The following is a 22,766-nucleotide window of genomic DNA, read 5'->3' as shown; positions in this document are numbered from 1 at the left end:
TTTTAAAAAAAATAATGATTACACCTTAAAAAATTAAAAATACCTTATATTTTTAAATAAAAAAAACATTATAATAACTACTAATAGTGGGTTAGAATGGGAGAGGAAGAATATATATTACGTTAGAATCCAAACTTGCATGTAAGAAATATTGAGGTCTCACATTGAATAAGAGTAAAAGAAATTATGTTATTGTATATAAACAAGAAATTATGTTATTATTAGTATTTATGAATATATGAAAAGTGTAGTTAAATTTATATTTTATATTGAATATATAGCACTTGATATAAAACTCAAATGAAGGACAGAGATTTTTCTAGCCTTTTCTTTTACCAAAAATCATTGAGCCCATGATAGCTTCTTCTAGCCTTTTTTTTTTACCCATGCATCTAAAAGTTATTTTTTATTATAACAATAGAATTATGCCCTCAACCCTCTAATTGGAAGAAGGGTTCAAGCTCTTAAACTCAATTTTTTATAAAATAATCAATTTTTAAAATTTGATCCTTATTTGAAAGTTTAAAGTTGGGCTCGTAAGCTCTTTTTAAATTTAAAAATAAAAATTTAATAAAATAAATAAATACAAATATAAATATAGAATCTTAATCAAGTTTTGAAATGAAAATAAAAATTTTCAATTCAAATCAACCATATTAAATCTGATAAATACAAAAATTTATGTATCATAAAGTACAATATTAATCAAAATTAAGAAATAAACCTTGCAAAGTAATCATGTTTACAAAATTAATAAAAAATTTATCAATATCGTGTTAAAACAAATGGCAAAGGAATCAATATTAATTATTTTAACAACATAATACTGGAAAAATGATCAATTTTTTGGGAAATAGGGCTTAAATGGCAAAGGAACCAATATCAATTATTTTTAAGTTTTATCAAGGCTAGACCTAGAAGCCTAATTTTTCAAAAAATTACTAATTTTTCAAATTCAAACCCTTATTTAAATAGGGGTTTTAAGCTTGACTCTCTAGGCACAGCCTTTATGTCCAACTCTAGCTCTAATTAATGTTTCTACAATTTATACTTTATATATAATATAATAATATATGTGGAATCACATAAAAAGACCTGACAAAGAATTTATTCACATATAAAGATCAATACAGAATAAATTATTATTAAAATGAGAATATTGACTAGTTTGTTCTTAAATAAAACTTATTATTAGTCCTTATCTATGAATAAGTTTCTTACCAAGTCATTTGATGTAATTTTTCCTATATATTAAATATATACTGATATATTTAAATATATATAAAAAAAGAAGTAGAAGACATGACTTATTTGTTTGTTGCAGTGTTTTGGTCATTTATTAAATCTTCACTTCTAAAAATAAAAATTATACCTAATATTTATATTATACATATTGATTTTTTTCAACTAAATTGTTTATAAAATCACATATTAATTGTTATAAAAGTTGTGCATTTATATTAATAGATATTTAATTGTTTATTTAATTTATATATAATATTAATTCATATTAGTTTGAGCATGTAAAATATGGTTTTTAAAATATTCTCTATAATATTTTTTTTAAATAAAAAGGTCAAGGAAACACCATTCAGACATGTTATGTTATGTCAGCGTACAAAAAATCTCTACATCTCAGAGGAGGAGTATCTAAGATTTGAACATTGAAATTATTAGTAGGAGCCTGATGAGTCAATCAATTTGTGCCTTTGTTTACCTCCTATAGGCATGATCAAAAGTGATCGTCCAGTCTCTCATAATGAAATCTTTAATTTTGTTGATTGTAGCAATTAATGAGTGTTTAGTAGAGAACTTGCTGCGTGTGTTAGGGCTTCCATAGAGTCAAAATAGATATGAACTTTGTCTATCTTCTTCTCCCAACAAATATTTAGTCCTTTCAATATTCCTAAAAGCTCAGCTCCTATACACAGATGGTAACCAAAATGCTTGGAGAATCCTTTAATTCAATTCTCATGTTCATCTCTTATGAGTCCACCGCAAGAAGTAAGACCTTGATTATTAACTAAGCCATCAATATCAAGAATAACCCATCCATCTTTAGGGTATAACTATTTAGCGTTTGTTCTATCACCTTGCTGGTTCAAAAAATTGATTTTAGATTGAAGACATAAATCATTGATGATATCCTAGATGTTGGTAAAAGCGATGTTTCTCTCAAGATTATCTTCTGCAAAGTAAATGATTTTACATCTATCTCCCTAGATATTCCAACAAACATGAGCGAATAATTTCTATCATAGAATCTTTCTCAAACAAGCATTGCCCGCATCATGGTTAGCATTCCAAAATATCCAGTCCCATAGAGGAAGAGAAAAGAAAGTGTTAAGTTTAAATTGTTTAACAAGTTTTATCCAAACCTTTTTAAAAGTCTTGCAATCTCTTAGGATATGACCAATTGAATCTAAAGGGTTGCAACCAAATGGGCATGGCCTAGGAAAGGTATAGCCATCATTGGAGTGGATAAACTTGGGTTGAAGACGATCGCAGGCTGCTTTCCAAAGAAAGGTCTTGATCTTCTCATACATTGGCCATTTCTAGATTTTCAACCAAATCTTAGAGTTAAGATTGCCATAGTGATTATCGATAGCCTTAGAAGTAGATTTGATGGTAAAGCTGCCATCATTAAAAGGTCTCCAACAAATAGCATCATTGTCAGCATTGGCGTTTGGAGGCTGGACAACAATGATATGTTTAATGACATCTTGGTGGAGATATCTGCTTAATTAATCAACATTCCATCTTTCTGAGGCAGGACAGAAATCAGAGACTTTAGACTGTAAAATCAAGTCTGCTTTAAGAGATGCATAATTAACAAGGGATTCAGGAAGGGAGCACCATTTGTCATACCAAAAAAATATGTGATCCCCTTTCATAAATATTCCCTATAATTTTTTAAATAAAATCAATATGGTGTCACTTTTTGCATTTTTTTAAATATAATATATATAACTATACACAATCATCATGTAATGATCTTTTTCTAAGTTATAAATTTTTTTTATAAAAATATACAAATTTATTTATATTTTTACCAAAAACAAAAATTAGCCCACCGTAGCCTCAACGATTATTGCTTCCTTGAATATACCTTGCTGATAATAGAGATTAATCTCCTTTATAATAGTGAAGATAAATCGTTGAACATCTAACAAGATTGATATATATAAATATTGGGATTCAAACCTTTAATCATTTATGTAAATGATGAAATCCCAAACTATACATGAGTCATGTCTGTCTAAGTTGATATAGATACCACCATCCTAAAACTTCTTTTTTCTATAATTCAAAACTTGGCATTGAATTTTGGTTTACAATAATTTCATAGTTAAGAAGCACCTTGTAATTACATACCCAAGTGATACATACTATGTCTATATGATACGTAACATCATCAATGTTTCAATATATTTCCAAAAACCAATGTTGATTTCGAAAATAATTTGAAAAATTAGTTACATGGAATGAATAATATGATTTATGAGTGTTTTTTATATTATATGTAGATATATAGATTATATAAGAGCATACAGTACTATTTATAATTTGTGGAAAAAATATTTCAAATTTTGTAAAAATAAATAAGATCTGTTTTAATTTTTAAAAAATTAATACAAGAGAATAGAATGTGGACGGAGCAGGGGTGATGGCAATTGTATGAGTGGGGGGTGGCGGTAATGTTTGATGTGTTGGCAAGCCAACGGGGGATGAAAATGAATATGGCATTATTTTTAATTTTAAATAGTTGACATTTATTATTTTTAATTTTTTACTTCAAATAAATTACAATTAAAGTAATCTCAATCTTTTGAATGTTAATTTTATAAAAAAAATATTGTTTTGATTAAAAATGAGAGATCCTTGACCAAAGTACATTTCAATCTCCGTTAAAATACGTGTATTTAAGGAGCCAACAGTCTTGTGATATAATGACGTGAAATTCTTTATTGGTAATAGGTGTAGGTTCAATATTGGCAGCTCCAAGCATTTAGCTTTCACTAGTAATAAAAATTACCCATGTTTAAGGATAATTACACAACCTTAACATTTTTCTTAAAAGACTTTTAAGGGATGACACTTATCAATTTAATCACCATTAGATCCTAAAAAATTTTTTTAAATAATTGATTGTATACATTTACTTAGATGGTTTCAAATGATTGTATTTAAATTTTTCAAGAGATTAGTTTCACAGCTACAATAAAAATTGATCATAGTTAAAAATTAGTAGTGACCTATGAAATTCAAATACCTAATTTGCAAGTAATACTCATATTTACAACTATTTAAATATATATTTTCAACTTATTTTTTAACAAATTCTTTAAGAACTTAACCATCAGTGAATTGGTCTTTTGAAACTGAAGTTTCATTCTCCTTTTTTATTATTCATATATAATAAATAATGCAAGTCCTTGTTTACACTCCATAAATAATAATAGATGATATATTTTCATTTGTTTTTCTCTATTCTTTACTACACATAATGAGAAAGAAATAAAGAGTGGTGTGGGTTTATAAAGTCCTCCTGTTGGGCCCTTTTTTAAAGTCTGTACTCCTTTCGATCTTATTTATAAATTATTTTTATCAACTTCATTAATACCAATACAATAAAAGTACAAGGAATAAAAATAAATAAAATTTAAACATGCCTCTATATAATAAATTTAAAAAATAATGTCCTATTATTTTTTTTATAAAGGATAATTTTAAAAATATTTTTTAAATATTATTTAAAAAGACATAACATGATTTATAAATAAAATTAAATAAATTTTTTAAAATGTGATTTATAAATGAGACCGAAAATAGCACACATCACTCTCCCCAATTGAACCATAGTCAGGTGAATCACGAGGGACACGCGATGCGGCTCTCAATTGTATATGTCAAGTCAATTTCTTTCAAGTTGTTGCATCATTAAATAAAAGGTCCCAGAGATGATGGTCCTGCTTCTTGTGTTTTCGTATCATATTAGATTATGGGAAGAAAAAAGCTGATATGAAAATGTACAAACTGGGAAAGACAGACAAGACGGATCATCAATCATTTATGAATGGCAGCAAAATCAATCATACCCAAGTTATTATTTTCTTCACCATAAAATATTCAAGAAATCCATTAATATAAATTATTTTAACATTTTTAATGTTCTGCTTTTTTTTCAGAGAAATATTACATTGAAGTGGTATAAAAAAATCATAGAAGAAAATGCAGACTTTACTATTTATTATTTTATTCTTGAAACAAAAAAAGGGTTCCCAAAGAAGCATATCAAATACCATTAACAGATAAAAGAAAAAGTGTTAGGAAAACGGCATACAAACTCTGGGCTTTAAGTTCCGTGCAATGATGGTCGTAAGAACCCCACTACCATTCATACCATTGACTTGGTTACAATGAGATGCCTCTCAAGAATGTCCACTTTCCATTTTTGTACTGTTTCCCTGCCACAAAAATAGGTGTCTTGGCCAAAATTCCCCACCGCAAGATTGAAAGTAGCATATCTGTAGATAAATAAGATTTAAAAAAAAATTGAAAGAAAAACTACAGAAATTGGTTTGATTTCACTCTTGCGCATACACTAACCACTTGATAATATATCATATAAATGTTGGACAAATTAATGCAGATTAAAATTTATTAAACTGAAAACCAAACTCCATATCTAATCGGAGAATTTTGCAACCCAAACCAAGCAACTAACTTGTGAATTTACCCAAACTTTTCCTCCCAATGATATTATCTCGTAACTTCTATGACCCAACATCTTTCTTTTTCATTAGTCTTTTTTTTTTTTTTACCAACATTTTCTATTCTCTCCTTTTAAATGAATCTCACTTTTTAATAAATTAGTTTTTTTTGTCAGCAATAAATTAGTTTATTATCTTCTAATACTATCTTTTCATATTTACTTTTATTTAATTGAGTGTGTCACTTAAAAAAAATATAAACTAATTTTTTTTTGCCAAAACTAATTTATTTATTATGAATATCTTTTTAAAAAAAATGCATTAATTATACTTGGAACAATAGAAATGTCCTATATTTAATAATATTCAACCTATCAAAAAATACTTTACAGCTTTTAAAATGGAGAAAGTATTAATCCTACTCCTCTCTTAACCAGGGGGCTCAAATATGAGATCTCGGCAGACATGATAATTTACATTAAATAAATTTACGCTGCTACTTGAATTATACTCCCTCCATATGTTATGAGACAACCACCTAATTTATACTACAAATCAATAAAACAGTTATAACTAATTTGTCTTAATTTTTTTTCCCCAACTTTCCGCTTCGAGTTCGAGTCTTCTAGCCTCAATTAATGCACACCATTCCCCTAACTCTACTCCAAAATTGGCCAAGCTCATTGATTAAAGATATTTTAGGAAAAATTATTAATTACTTCTAAAAGTTTGTAAATTATCTTACATATAATAACACCAGACGCCAAAATTTTGCCTTCTAGTTAGCAAGAGGGAGTGCAATTTCCTCCAATACGAATCTACCCCCAAAAAAATTGAGGCAATCAATTCTTTTTAATTACAAGGGCAGGCACAAATGATTGAACCTGCAACCCTCCGCTTACAGGCAAATTTGCATGTCACTAGGCTACAAGTCCATTAACAAAGGCAGTCAATTTAAAAGAGAGGTAGGTCACATACATTCCCAGATTCCCTCCAGCTAAGGATCCAGTTAGTCAGCACCAAGAAATACAGACATCTTGATTTTGAAATTTTACAAACATTAACAAGCAACTTGTTAGTTTTCATAGCAAGTTTTCTCGATTTTCATTAACATGCCAAGTGACATGAAGGATCCTGCTAACATCCATCAGGAAACTCGACCACAAGAAACAGCAAACATGCTCGATAAAAATGGCAGAGCCAAGGACATTTACAGTGACTAAATTCGCAGTTCCGGGTAAAAACTACTAAGTCAAAAGCCCACGGTTATTTGAAAATGAAAATAGCATTTCATTAACATGTTACCCCACCTAAAACAGTCAATCCTTCAATTTCTTACTGCTACTGGGAGAGTTTTGCTCAGTAAGCATTTTTAAAACGTTCACCAGTGCTCGCAAACGGTCCCACATGTTAAGACCATAAAGTGCTTCAACAAGGGACTCTTGAAATTCAAATCCATTCTCTGCAACGGGGTACTGTGGAAAAGAGAGACCACCTCAGTTAGTATTTGAGGTGAGAAAAGGACTTGTTCTAATAAAATGTTTTCCAGACTGACCTGGATAGGCTTGGGTATCTTGGTTTTGATAAATGGCCACCATCGATCCTCCACAACTGATTTTACAAGGCAGCAAGCTCGCAATCCCTCCACACCAGCAAATCTTCCAAATCCGCTATGTTTCACACCTCCAAATGGCAGGGACTAGGAAATCGAAATGCATCATTAATTCAGCGGAAATTCATGTAGATAAACTGGCTGTGTTAGGAGCCTCTCCTGGCAGTATAATTACAATAATGACAACGACAATGCTAATTCTCTTACACAAGTATATATTTTTAGTCTTCAAAAATTGACAATAGGATATGCCAAATGTTGAGTTTATTTTCTAGATTTTTTTTCTTTTCATGGTCAAGGGCTCAAGGCGATGTTACAGCAATTTGATAAGAGTACAAGTTTAACCTACATACTTTTCATGCACCAACTTTCTAATCGGGATGCTCAAATAATATGCAGCTTCTTTTTCCATTTTCCTAAAAAGAATTAGTCCAATAGTTTCTCTATCTCTCCCGGTTCTACTTAATGCTTCAGTTACATTATATAAATAACTTTCAAGTTACTATTCTTCCAAATACTCTGCCTTGTCCAGGAATTCAACATCAGTCAGCTCATTTGTTACATGTAACAAAGTAAACACTTTGTTCACTAGTATCTGGGTATTAATTCAGCCAAAAGAATAAAGGAAAGAAAAACAAACATTCTATCTTAGCTACTAATCCTTCTCCCAGTAAGGCAGAAGAATGGAAATTAAACATTATATAAAATTTACCTGACACATGTATGTTGCAGCAAAATCGTTAACTGCAGCCACTCCACAATGTATCTGCGAAGCTATCTCTCTAGCCCGGGCCTGACTGCCTGAGAAAACAGCACAGCCAAGCCCATATTTTGAATCATTTGCGAGCTTGACAGCCTCCTCATCAGAGCTAAATTTCATTATTGGCATGATTGGTCCAAATGCCTAAATGTCATTCATATGCACAGATGAATCAAGTAAGCATTTGCCAGAACTTAAGATAAATAAGGAAATCCGAATCTATAGTTGTAATATATATATATATATATGACTTGATAATGGTAACCAAACTTTCAGGATTTAAATGGTTTTAGTCTACAAATGACCAGTAAGGGTGTCAATAAATATAGCACTTAACAAACAGGAATAAAAATAATAAAAGATGGCAAAAAAGCAAAAGAAGAGATGACAATGAGTTTTGCTAGTTGATACCTCTTCTTGCATCAATCTCATTGAATGATTCACATTCACAATCACAGTCGGAGGGAAAAACTGATCAACTGCATCTTCACCAATATGGCCAAAACTTCCTCGGGCAACAATTTCAGCTCCTTTGTCTTGAGCATCATTAACAAGGGTTTCAAGCCTTTCAGAATGCTCATGCATGCATAGAGCTCCCATATCATACTTTCCAGCAAGCGGTGGCCCCTGCAAGATATTGACCAACAAATTGAATTTTCAGATATTTGGAGAGCAATCACATTTTACTCCAGACTCAAGGTAGGGTATATAAACTTCAAATTAATAATACCAATCACACAAATCAGAAGTCATCCAAAGCAACTAAACGATTGAAAAATTGAGAAAAAAGAAAATAGAAGAACAAAAGATGCAGTCATGCAGAAGTACAACATAAAAAGAGGATGATGTAACATATCCTGAGTCACATGTATGTTTTACTGAATTTGATAGCAAACGAGATGTAAAAACAGTCTGAAAAGTGAAAACCCGGTGAGAATCAAGTGCAAACACAAGTGATTGATGTATCAGAAGATCACATCACATATTTTACCACTAAAGTGTCTTTAGAAACACTTACAGATGCAACGGACTTTATGATTTTGGACACTTTACTGACAAAAGATGAGTAGACATCCCTGTGGACATAAAATCGCTCAGCCCCAGCACAATTTTGTCCGCTTGACTGCAGGACAGCTCTGACAGCAATTTGTGCAACCTATATTCAGCAGATCAATCACATGTTAAAATCATGGCATTCAAAAATAAAGATCAGGATAAGCAATTCAAAAATAATTTCCCAAATGAAGGGTCAACAGTGATGTCTAAGCCTTCAGGGAATCAGAAGGTGTGAGAAGATTCATACATGGTCCACATCTACATCTTCACACACAATAAATGCATCTTTTCCACCAAGCTCTAGAGTTACTGGTATAAGTGTGTCGGCAGCATTTCTCATTATCTGCACAAGTGTATGTAGCACGTAAATAGAAAGATTACTTAGAAGCTAGGAGAGCAGACACCACCTTAAAATGAATGAATGATATTTCAAGAATAAGGGAATTCTCAGATGAATCCTCAAGAGCAGATTTAGCTGAGAAACATCATCCTAGATCAGAGGTATAATACAGCTCAAGGTTGAGAAGAATTAACCTCATCAGAATCTCCGTATCACATATACACCATACTTAATATCAGAAACTATTCTCCCAGGATTGAAAAGAATTATGGAAGGTAAGATTCAAAACAGGAAAGAGACAGGTGAATCCATCCATTGGCCAGAGTAATCATACCATCTTACCAACACCAGGTGATCCGACAAATATAACTTTATCCACAGATGAGACCAATGCTTCTCCCGTTTCTGCAAACCTGGTAAGGAATGTCTGATAGATGCCAAAGAAACAAAAATACCACAGAATAAAGGAAAAAGGGGCAGTAATAAGGCTTTACCCTGTTATAACCTCAACAAGATCCTCTGGAGCACCTATGGCAGCAAGGGCTGATTGGATGATTCGGAAATAAAAGCATCCAGACCAACTTGCATGTTCTGAAATCTACAATCAGAAGAACATGATTTCCTGTCAATGCAAGAAACCGAAACATAGAAGTCATAGTATACAAGTAGGAATTCCAGCTTTCTAAGAGATTCAATTATTTATTTTCACTTTTTCACCTTGTCATGAAATAAAATAACCCCTATATCAAACTATCAACAACATCGTAGGTAGAATATTAGTTTGTGATAGGATAAACCTAATCCCCGTAATACTACCAAAATTGATAATAAATTATTAAAAAGACAGAATACAGCCATGGAGAAAATTTTCGGATAAGCAAGTAGTTCAAAATAGGATACCTTAATCACAATGCCATTTCCAGAAAAGAGTGCTGCCAGCATAGGATTGAAAATGTTGTGAAAAGGATAGTTCCATGAAACAATGGCACCAATAACACCAAGGGGGTGAAATTCAACTCTAGCTCTTTTATGAAGCATTGACCATCCAGAAGATCTGCAAAATTAATATTAATAGTAATACAAAGAAATACATGGAATTTAACTCAATCTGGAATTTTCCATTGGAAACATTAATATTAAAACACACACACACATGTACATACATTCAAATAAGAAACCACTTTTTTTTTTTTTATGTATGATAGGAAACAAATAAGCATAACTTATAAGGCTCTTGTTATTTCCAAGTAACAGGCATACAGAAAGAAAAGTAAAACCAATATAAAGGCAGATCATCCACCATGACCAAAGCCAATTTATGCAAAGGCAAAAGTCAACTGTGGTATAGTCTTAACAAGACAGAAATCAAATAGAAATTAGAAAGTACAAAATAAAATTATGAAAGCACATACCGGTATTCAGGTTTTAGCCACTTCTCACCCTCGGACAGTAGCCAATTGATCTTCTCACATGTTGTCATTATTTCTCCTAAAGAAGCATCGACCATTGTCTTTCCAGTATCACGTGAAGATATTCTAACAAAAAATAGAGTTAAAATATGTCCAATTCATTATCAAAAGAAATCCATAATTTACAAATTTTTAGACCAAATGATTTCTTTTTTATAAGAAAAGGGCATTTATTATGCGTGTGCATGTTTTCCAAAATATCACAACCAACATTGTAGTTCTCTATGTTCTCTAAGAATAATATATTTTAACATTAAGACCAGCTTTGTTTCGGTAATGTTTCTGCAGGACTTTTCACTAAATCCTCTCCAGGCACTGAAAAATTAAAATTCTCTTTCTGCAACCACAGATAAAAAAGCTCTTACTCGCATATAAGTGCTTGATGTCTGATTATATACTGCAAGAGTATACGCAAAAACTGACGTCTTTGCTTGAAGCTGGTTTTTGCCCACATTTTCTGTGCCTTCCTCACCTTGGACACCTGCTCCTTGACCTTTCCATGCATGCAAAATAATCTGAGTAAATTTCTTTGAATGCTTGTATAAATTTATTCAAAAATAACAAAATAGTTTAAGATGATGGTTCACAACAACTGGATCTAGTTGTACTAATCAATATTTCTTCTCACTGTCACTTTGTCTGAATTGTCATTTGTCATTGTTGTTACTATATGGCAGGATACAAGAGGATGGATTGGCAGCAATTAGAAATATAATTTGGTCTATACAATCAGATAATTTTCATATCAAAAGCATATGATGCATTTCATCAACAACAGAAATCAATGGGAACCCAGAATAAGGTCAACTTATGGAACAGAGACTAAATTCTAGTTGTATGAACAATAAACATGTAAAATATAGGAATTTTATTGAATTTGAACTTCAACAAAGGCAAGAATGCAAAGATATCTAAATGAAAAAGTTATGACACAGATTTAGCTAGAAACTATGACAAGTCATCTTTCCTTCAGCACAGCTAACGTACTTCTTATGTAACTAGTTTATCAACGATGATGAACTTATACATTCTAAGTCACTGGTATCAATGTTTAGTTATATTAACATAGAAAACGTACTTATTTCTTAACATCAAACTTCAATAAAAACGACTAAATATAGAAATTGCATCGTGAAATATTGCCTACTGCTTGGAGTAATAAACACTGCGTGAAAACGAAAGAGAAAGACACTTCATGTTATTAATAAGCAATTAAGCATTAGTCCGTTGCTAAAATACGTTGGTTCACTAACCTCAGTAGGTGTCAGCGCTGGAACATATCCTAAGTATTTCATTGTAGCAGGTTCATAGCATTGGACTTTCCTGCCTGATTGCTGTGCTTGTCCCCTCGGAGGTACCTGAACAAGACAAGTCAGAATCTCCATATTAGAGCATCTTCAACAAATCTCAAGTCATAATGTCCAGTGTTATATCGAGCACAAGTTAGTTCTCAGTATGCACTTATTTGACCAAACTTATACAGTTATACTGATCACATAACATCCACTTACCATAAAACTCAACTCCAATTCATTACAGGAAAGCAGATCAAGCAAAATGCAGATACAGAGCGAAAGATCAATGAAGACGGTTATCAAGTAAAAAATAAGACTCACATATATAAAGCTGTTCTCCTGCGCCTGATTTCCATCATCCAACACTGTCATCACCAAAATTACATTACAACACATCGCACAGGTGTGACCAGAGAGAGAGTGAAAGTGAAAGTGAAAGTACCATCGGAAGCATCGACGTCAATGGAAGGAACTTTGGGAGGAATGAGCATGAAGAGGAACCTGCAGATGGCATAAGCGAATGCCAAAACAAGAACGGACCACCACAATGCCATCGGGAATTCGACGATTCAAGAGCGTCGCTGTGACAAGAAAACTACCTCGCTAGGGTTTCCGATGGTGGAACTGGAGGCACATAAAGCTCCAAGGAGAGTATAAATTCAGGACAGTGGCCGAAGCCACTCAAGGAATCTGCGAAAGCTTTGAGATGACGATGGAAAAATAAGAAACGAAACAGAAGTAGAAATTATTGCTACTTGGGATCGCATACGAAAACAGAACTTCAAGTACAGCAACAAAATCAGATTCGATTTGTGAAGCAGAAATGAGATTCTTTAGAGAAGAACTTTTTTTTTTTTTTTTTTTGGGGGGATGTGGGGGATCAAGAAGAAATGACTCAACATTTTTTTTTTAACAAGTGTTTTGAAAAACAGCACTCAAACATTTCTCACAATATTTTTTTTTTCTTTAACTCAGGATGGCAACCTTCAAGCCTTAAACCTTGAAAAGTTACATAATTATAAAAGTAGTACTTGAAGTTAAATCCTCAGCAAAATAATTTTTTCAACGAACTCTTGTATTTAAAGATCCACAAGAAAATACTAATTGATAGATTCAAATTTATTGGCATTGTAAGATGAATGGGTTCTCAGATACAAACCAAGTTTTTACTAAGATAATGAATTAAATAACATGAATAATTTAATCATTAGACTATTTTATTATTGATAATAACACCCATTTAGAAAATCACAACAACAATGAAAATTTTGTTTATACTACATAGGAATATCAATATTTATAGTGAGTGACTGGCGCCCTAATGCCTATATTCCTATTTAAATTAACTATTCTGATTCCAACAATTGATTGAGGCTTGTTATTTTGTTGCCTGAACAAACCAACATGCATTGTCTACTTCTATCTATAAGTAAGACAATTTGTTGAGGTATTGAATTTGAAAGAATTGAGAATAGGATTGAAGGTGAAAACAAGTTTTAAATTTATGTTTGGTATGTTATGAGATTGAAAAAAAATAAGTGCTTGTGTGCAATTTTATTAGTGTTTTTCTTCATCTTCCTCCTTTCCTTCTCTCATATTTTTTTCTTCTTCACTTTCTTTCTTTACCCAATGAATCCAAGCCGAAAATGATGTTAGCACATGAGTCCAACCGTGGTGATGACTGATGAGGTCGTAAGTGGCAACAATAATGATATTGATGTAGGAGTACAACCATAATGATGATTGAGAACCCAAAAAATTAGACCCAAAAGCAATAAGTGAAGGAAAGGAGTCAATGAAGAACCAGAAACTTAAATCTAAAAGAGAGGATGATGAACATCAGAATCAAAAGCAGATTTGACCACGACACAGATGACAGTTTTAACCACAATGACAATGGGATCCATCTTGGGTGTTGCAGGATTGTCGACTTTGAACAGGGGCATTTTGGTCTCTAAAAAATCAATCATAGGATTGTTTTTGCAATACCAAGGGGTGGTATTGTGTAATACCACTTAACATGGGATTGACTTCACCATGATCTATACCAAATATGATAAGTTAGGTACACTCAATTACAATTTCAGTCCCATTTTCCAATGCTTTCTACCAAACAAAGCCTATATATATTACCAGAAACATGTACAATCTATAAGTAACAAGCAATATGAAATATATCATATACATATATATAATGTAATGTAAGGTAAAAACATATCTATCTTCTATATTACCCATAAAACACACTATTTATAAGTAACAAACAACATGAGTGATTTCCTAATTTATATATCTATATAATGTAAGAAAAAAAAATATCTATCTAATTTAAAATTAAGACTTATTTTAAAAAATAAGAATAAAGTGATTTACACTTTCACAATCCACAAGTGTTACAATAAAATCAAAACAAAAGTCTTTCCATATTCCCACGTAAAAGCATGAATGTAACTCTATTTCTCATGTTTACACATAAGATGCATGGAAACAAGTTCAAAATGAGTCATATTATTAAAAATTTATGAATGATTTCCTGTAATTTTTCATATTTTAAATTTTAAACTATTTTTAATATCGATAGAAAAAACATACTCCATTGATCCTTAATATCAAGCAAAAATTTAAAAAAAATCTTAATATAGGGAAAAGTGAGAATAATTCATGCACTTGTTTTAATGTTATACCATATTTGTTTATTATTATTTGAGTTTTTAAACAACAACTTACTTGATTAATATTTGTAAAAAAAGAGAAAATTGAAGAGTCACTTTTTTAACAATTTTAAGGACATAATTATATCTTTAATAAGCACTAAAATTAGTTAATTCTGACGTATATTAAGGAGGAGAGGGGGTAATAATATAAGATAATAGGAAAATAATAAAATTTATAAAAAAATTAACATTAACAATAATTAATAATTATCCCCCCACCCCTGCAAGGCGCTAGTTTGTTTTCATTGCTTCGTCTGAAAAAAAAGACAGCAATATTAATTATTGATAATATTAATAATTAATAAAATGATGTGCTTTTCATTTTAGTCACAACAGTGCGCGCGCTCGTCGCTGTGGTCTTCGACTCTGTTCTTCTGCCTCAAATTTTGGATGCTTGTCTTCTCCACTAACTTGAAATTGAAGGACCGAATAATCGAAACGATTGCTAATACAGTAGCGAAGCAGCGGTCTCTCTCATAACGCTAGGCTCTATCGATCTTCATTCATGGATAAAGCTCTGGAACCTTCTGGAAGAAGAGTGGGTGTGGCTGTGGATTTCTCAGCGTGAAGCGATCTGGTACTCAAATGGGCAGTGGATAACGCCGTTCGCGACGGAGATACCCTCATCCTCGTCGTCAGTCTTCCTGAACAGTTCTATGAGGGCGGCGAGATGCAGCTTTGGGAAACTTCTGGATCTCGTAATTAATCTCTCTCTTTCTCTGTTACTGTTTGTTTCTTGGGAAAATCTTCATGGCCGTGCTTGGGCAAGAAAACAGACATCTGCACAAATTTGAAACTCTGATCGAGAAGATTTATTGTCCAGGAATTTGTTTGTAAATTACTCAAAATCGAGGAAATTTTTATGCAATTTAGCAAAACATTATAGTTACATGGGAGTTAAAGGTCTCCTTTGAAGATGGAAATTTGTGACATGGATTAAGGCTTTCACTGTAGTAATTAATTGATGACAGAATTTTACCACAGTGCATAGAATTACCCTAGAACATAATGAAAGGGAACAATATCATTCCAGGACCAATATTTTAATCCGATCTTGTTTTTAGTTCTTATACTTTATTTTCATGAATTGTCATCCTTTTGTTTGTTTTGTCTATAACATTACCTTTATTTTGAAAAATATTTAGAATAACCATGAATTGGTCTAAACAGTAGTAATTTTACTGAGGTCTAATGTTCTAATGCTCCTATGATGCCCTACTTACGCCCGTGCAGTCATTTTGAGGAAAATGAGATTCCTTTTCTTATACTCCTTTCATTTAAAAATGTGAGATATTTTTTAGAATTTAAATATTAAAAAATATAAGATACTTTTAATCTTTTAAGATGTAATTATTATTTTTTTTAAAGTACTCATATTGTTTATTTATTATATAGTGTTTAATAAGGATAAGTATAAAAAGATGGGATTAGTTTAAAAGTAAGTAACTACTTGGGTGAGATTCAGTTAAAAATTCCTTACATTTTTAAATGAATGGAGTAATAATTAGTGTCTATAATTTCATCATTTTTTACTTTTAGTTTATATAATTTTTTCAGTATTTGTTTGTTATTTATGTTCCATAATTTCAGTGTTTTTAGTCTCTTCTCCGTTTTTTTTTAAAATCAGATCAAATTTTTAATCTGACTGGAGTCAATGCATGCTTTTTTTTTCTTCTAATTATCTTGTTAATTTAACGATTCTAAGTTCACCACAACAGAATTAACACGGTTTTAACCATCTTATGATCTTTTTGAGTATTTTTCAAAATACAGGACTAGCATTCCAAATAGAACCAATAGAAGGGATGAAAAATTAAAAAAATAAATTCTATATGTACAGACTAAAAGTAAAACACCATTAAAGTATAAGGACTCGAAATGGCATTTTTTTTAATAAAAATAATGAAATGCCAGCTTGGCATGAGGTGATGAAGCCAAAATTATTATTGTTGTTCTGTATTTAGCTACCATAGTTTAGGGGTTTTCTTACTTCTAAAGATGTAAAATATGCAGCTCTGATACATGCAAGTCAGTTTGGTGATCCTTTGGTAATGAAAAAATATGGAGTGAAACCTGAAGATGCAACCCTGGATATTGTCAAAATTGCAGAAAACCAGAAACCAGAGGTACCATGTTCTTCTTTATTTTTTTTTTCCCACCATTGTTTTCCTTACTTGAAGCTGACGTGGTAGAATGTGACTAGAGATTCAACATTCTTGTAAGATAGATATTGAGCTTGAGCTTTATGGGGGAAAAAACAACCTAATGAAGCAATGTTGGAATCTATATTAAAAAAAAAATTAAAAGTGCTTGCATGTATTGTCTGATCATATCTCAAATAAAATTAGTTTCAATAGGATGAAAATGTACATAATCAAACAAGCGATTAGATAAATCTAGGGTCCAGATTGTTGTACAAACTCAAGCTGAAAATGTTTACTATTTTCGAATCTCTGGACTGCTCGAGTAATATATACTATCCTAGTCACTAATTATAAGACCTAAATTTTAAGGTTATGGTGTCCCTAATTGTAAACACCATTATAAAGTATCAAGAGTAATTAAAATACTTCCTTCAAATACCTCTTATGAATGATGACGTTTAATTGAAGTTGAAAAAATGATTGTATAAGGTCAAAACTGAAAAAACGAAACAAATATATATATATATATATATATATTAGGGCGAACACGTTCCAGGTTAGCGAGTGACGTCATCCTTGCTTAGTACGTGCCCGATATGCAGTTTTCTTTTGGGCTAGCGTAATGCCTGAATAGTTTGGTCAAATATGGCCTGACCTGAAAAAGAATTAACAAAAAAGAAAGAAAATGGGAAATATTCCGGCTGGGTTGGGCAAAGTAAGACTACTCCTGACCAATGCTAGAGCCCAAATGGCTTGAGCAGTTTTATCAACTAAATTTAAGTGTTCTATAATTAGAGATGGAAAAGGAGCCTTTTACATGCATGCATTAGGCAGGCGGGCGCATGATGATAATTTACCTTATAAAAATTAAAGTTAGTAATTTGAGTATATCGAACTTGCATGCATGTATGTGCGTGCGCATCCATGCATGATGATTTACCTTACAAAAAATTAGACTCGGTAGTTCAAATAAATTGAGCTTATTTAAATCAGGTTTAAAATACTTGAAGAAAGAAAAGCTTATATAACTAAAATTGATCCTAACCTCTTTGGATTTTAGACTTATTTGAGTTGGCCTGAACACTTAAATTGTAAAATTTTTTTTATTTTTAAACAAATCTTATTTTTTACTTTAAAAATAATTTTTCATTTTATCAAAAAATATAAAATATACTTTTTAGCATACTTAAAAGTGGAAGAGACTCAAAAATATTTTTATAAACAAATTATGATTCTTAAAGTTCAAAAATAAAAATTAGAATATATTTTAAATATTATTTTCAGGTATTTTATGAATTAAAAATATAATAATGTGAATATTTTTAATTTTTTAAATGAAATATTATAACACTGTGCTCAAATATACTGTTTTTAATTTAAAATGAACTAAAATTAAAAAATTTATTAATATTTAACATTATATATATTTTTAAAAAATTGCTCGGGTATTCAGGCGGCCAAACTCAGTCGGGTTTATTTAAGTTGGTCCAAATATGTATGAACATTTAAAAAATAATAATTTAATAAATCTGGTTTTAAATTTTTTAAATTTGTTTGGATTTAACCCGAATTAATGAAAGACAGGTGACTTATTGAAAATAATGTTGGAGAACATGAGCAGGTTGAGATAGCAATGAAGATATACTGGGGAGATGCGAGAGAGAAGTTATGTGAAGCAATTGATAATATACCTCTTGACTTTCTCGTTGTGGGGAGGAGAGGCCTTGGCACCATCAAAAGGTACATGTGCAGTGTATAACTATTGCGTTTTCATTATTTACGGACTACTCCATTTCTTTTTATTAAAAAAAAAAACTATTACTTTTTATTTTTTAATATAAGTAAAATTATATATTTTAATAAATATTTATTACATATTTTTTAAATCACCCTTTATAATTTACATTAATAAAAAATAATTAATCCATGCTTATGTTAATTTATATATGGTCTTTTAGTCTAATTTTTTTATTTTTAGATATAATTATTATCATTAACTATCTTTCTTAAACTTTGTGATACAATTTTTTTCTCTTATATATAAAAACAAAGGAAGTACTTTACTCTTTTTCTCCCTCATATTTAGATATATAGATAGCTTTATCTCATTATTTAGGGTTAACGAGCAAATAGAATTCTAAACAATTGTTTGAAAATTGTCTTGAATTTTAAACTCTTAAAATATGTAAAATAAACCCTAAACTTTTAAATTCATAACAAAATAAACCATGACTGTTAATTTTTTAACATCGTTATTGTTCACGCGGCTACTGTTTATGGTTTATTTTCTTATGAATTTAACCATAACTATTATAGTACCTACGTTGACAATAACAGTGTTAAAAAAATTAACGATCAGACTTTATTTTGTTATAAATTTAAAAATTTAGGATTTATTTTGTATACTTTAAGAGTGTAGGATCTAAGGCAATTTTTAAATAAGAGTTTAGAGTCTTATCTATTCATTAATCTCATTATTTATTACCAACATTATTTTTTGATATGCAACCAATCCAACCATCAAATCAGTTCATAACATCAGTGAAGGAAAAGGGAAGGAGAGAAAACTCAGAAGTTTGAAACCCAAATTTCTTTTTTTTTCCACAAAAAAAAAATCTCGTTGAAACTCTTACAAGATATGCACAAACACTGAAAAATCTTTTTCCCTGTATATTGCACTAACAATTGACTCTATTTGCAATTTAAAAATAAACTAAAATATACAAAATATTTAGGCAAAGCTTGTAATCTTACCATAATACAATGAGTAATGTTGCTACAGTTCTTGCACTTTGAAAATATTCTTTTTTTTTTTGCAAAAAAAAGTCAATTTTATTAATCACCATAAAAAAATACAAACACCAATACCCAAAACAAAAAAAAAACACTCAAAATAACTTAAATACAACCTCACACACATCTTAAAAAGGAAAAAAAAAACAGAATAAAAAAAAACAAAACGAATCAGCAAAAAACATTATAGCCAATTCCAGTTTTCAAACAGTGACCACCACTATCAACCAGGGACGGATTTGAGGTGGGGGCAAAATTTTTAATAATTTTTCTTCACTTTTATTTGGAAAAATATGAAGAAAAAAAAATAATTTTGCGACCCCTCCTTCCATATTTTTTTTCATCTTGGCCCCCATGAGTCATGTCCTGGATCTGTCACTGCTATCGACAAAAATAAAATTTCTAACAATTATCAAATTAACAAATAAAATAGAAGGCAAAGATGACGTAGTTTTGGAAAACCATTCCAATAAACACATCATCATGGAAAATACTTGAATGCCACTAATTTTATATGTAAATTATTTGAAATATATTTTATTTTTCACATCAATCTTATTACTTATATTATATCATCAGTTACTTGCATTCCCTTTACAATACTTTTTTTCTTTTCTGGATCGAATCATCTAATACAATGCATTTAGATTGAATATCATAAATTAGAAAAAGTATGTTCAACCACTCTTACTTAATTATTGTTTACTTTACTGTGAAATGACGTAACAAAGTATATATTATATATCTAAATTGATTTGGATGATTAATTGTTTGTTTGTTTCTTGCAGGACCTTAATGGGTAGTGTAAGCAATTACGTAGTGAATCATGCCTCTTGTCCCGTCGTTGTGGTGAAGTCCTCTGACCGACATTCTTAATTTTGCTGTCTCCAGCAACATTAATTAGAGAAGGTAATTTATAATAATAATAATCACATTATTATGTTAATTGATATTATTACTATAAAACGCAAGATTTATAATAAAAATCACATTATTAATTATGAATACATTATAAATTTTTTAAGACTTCGTATAAAAAATGAGACAGGCCCCTCCTTAATCCCTTGTTTTAGTTTGTCTAATAAGCCCGTTCGAGCTGTTTTTCTGGAGCTTCCTACAAAAAGGTTGTAGCCACTGGCCATTCTTTGCAAAAAAGAGAAAAGAAAAAGAAAGAACGAAAAGTTCCTTGTAGCTGTTTTGCTTTTAATTCCAGATTTATTTGATCTTTCCATGTATTTTTTTCTGGTAAAATTTAAATTTTGGACGAGTGTAACTAGTGTTTCTAACTTTGATTTATATAATGTTATTCTATAAGTTTTAAAAAATGATACAATGTTATCTTTTACTAATGTTTGACCAATATTAACCATTTAGTTAAACAAACTTGAGGTTTAGAGAGAAATTTTACTCTCAAAATTTGCCTGAAAGAGTAATTAATATTTTAAACTTTGATTGGAATAATTTTGCCCATATTTTGAGTTAGTCTATAGTTCTCATAGGCAGGTGCAAATAAATCTGTATTTATTCATGGTTAAACTTATGCAACCCCATATCTACTCATGGTCACTTGTCCAGACTTGTTTATGGATAAAATAAGGGCAAGTCTAAAGTTCAAAGGCAAGTTTGTGGAGCAGTCGATTAAAGTTAGTTTTACAGTTAATCAATCTTAGATAATGTATTTAGTTAAAATCCAGATATATGAACTATTTTTAACATTGATAAGAGGTTTTTAAATTAGTCTTCTAATTTAACATTGATAAATAACCTAAAATATTGTATTAATAGAAAATTTAGGATATTAATTACTCCACCAAAAAAATTTTGGGGCAGAATTGTCCTTCAACTTAAGTAAAAATTGTTCAATAACAATGTTAATCAAATGTTTATATGGAACAATATTACATCATTTTTTTTAAATTTTCAGGATAACATTGCATTGATCAAAATTTAAGTATGCCGGTTATATTTGGTAAAAAAATTTTAGGATAAATTTACCCTTTCACCTTGGTCAAAATGGAAAGCCATATTTTGGGCCACATTAATCAAGGGGGAATGTACTTTGTTTTCTTGGCCTCATAATACATATAATAATGGTTTTATATCAAATGATTATTTTTCCGGACACAATCTTGGATCTCAGCTAAAAGTTGGGCACATACATAATCACCAACAAACTCATGCCTTAGTTACATAAACTAAGAATAATCGTGTGTGTGTGAAGTGCAGTACAAGCTCTTGAAAGATGACAAGGAACTTCATTAAGCAACAAAATATGTAGGCAAGCTCATATATAAATGTTAATTAGAACTCACACTTATTATATAGAAGTGTTAATTAGTTTTTAAGCAGTCTGTTTTATTTGATATTGCTTTAGATTAATGATTGATCAATTAAAGGTGTTAATTAGAACTCACACTTTATAACAGCACATGAAATCTAGTTAATTAATTAATGTCGCCTGAGACAGAGAAGTTTCCACAAATCCTGGCTCCAATGCCACGTCCATAAAAGGAACCTTGCTGAACCACTTCCCCTTCAATGACTTGGTTGCCCCTGTTCATGGAATTCGGATCCGAACCCACCCGCACCGATGTTGTCGGACCACTGCTACTGTTTGGTCAGTATGGCCAGTAATAGTATATTTGACGTTGCACTGGCAGCGACCAATCGTTCCCTCTCACACCTGTATCCACTTTATCATTTCAGATTTTTACATTATCACATCTAGATGCGGTGGCTCATTCAACATGATAGTGTATATATATATATATAATAGAAAAAATATAAATTTGTGTACATATACTTTGCTCACATTTTTTTTTTTTGTATTCTAGATTTTTATACTTTTATTTTTTAATATTTTAGATCT

General features: G+C 30.7%; 1 protein-coding gene and 1 pseudogene across 1 annotated transcript; one reads left to right on the top strand and one right to left on the bottom strand.

The window, feature by feature from the left end:
- Positions 1–6,793: 6,793 nt before the first annotated feature.
- On the bottom strand, positions 6,794–13,096 carry LOC129319400 (aldehyde dehydrogenase 22A1). The gene is made up of 14 exons (XM_054964457.1): positions 12,689–13,096; positions 12,568–12,611; positions 12,205–12,309; positions 11,317–11,444; positions 10,895–11,017; positions 10,383–10,536; positions 9,977–10,080; positions 9,817–9,895; positions 9,390–9,485; positions 9,105–9,242; positions 8,498–8,713; positions 8,039–8,230; positions 7,270–7,413; positions 6,794–7,189 (listed from the first exon to the last, which is right to left on the bottom strand). The coding sequence occupies exons 1-14, from the start codon at positions 12,798–12,800 to the stop codon at positions 7,034–7,036; spliced, it is 1,791 nt and encodes a 596-aa protein (XP_054820432.1). The 5' UTR covers positions 12,801–13,096; the 3' UTR covers positions 6,794–7,033.
- Positions 13,097–15,294: 2,198 nt separating this feature from the next.
- On the top strand, positions 15,295–22,362 carry LOC129321043 (universal stress protein PHOS32-like; annotated as a pseudogene).
- The last annotated feature ends 404 nt before the right edge of the window (positions 22,363–22,766 follow it).

The sequence above is a fragment of the Prosopis cineraria genome, unplaced genomic scaffold (genome assembly GCF_029017545.1).
Source record: "Prosopis cineraria cultivar Desert tree isolate PC_DT_omini unplaced genomic scaffold, ASM2901754v1 PC9, whole genome shotgun sequence".
Classification (NCBI taxonomy): Eukaryota; Viridiplantae; Streptophyta; class Magnoliopsida; order Fabales; family Fabaceae; genus Prosopis; species Prosopis cineraria.
Note: the sequence above shows the minus strand (reverse complement) of the source record. Positions and strands in the feature narration are given on the sequence as shown.

Excerpts from the sequence above, each read along its gene's own strand:
- LOC129319400 (XM_054964457.1), bottom strand. The coding sequence starts at position 12,800 with ATGGCATTGTGGTGGTCCGTTCTTGTTTTGGCATTCGCTTATGCCATC. Across the intron at positions 11,445-12,204 it reads CAGCGCTGACACCTACTGAG|GTCAAGGAGCAGGTGTCCAA; the intron begins GTTAGTGAACCA and ends ATGCATGGAAAG. Across the intron at positions 10,081-10,382 it reads GAAATGGCATTGTGATTAAG|ATTTCAGAACATGCAAGTTG; the intron begins GTATCCTATTTT and ends TTCTGATTGTAG.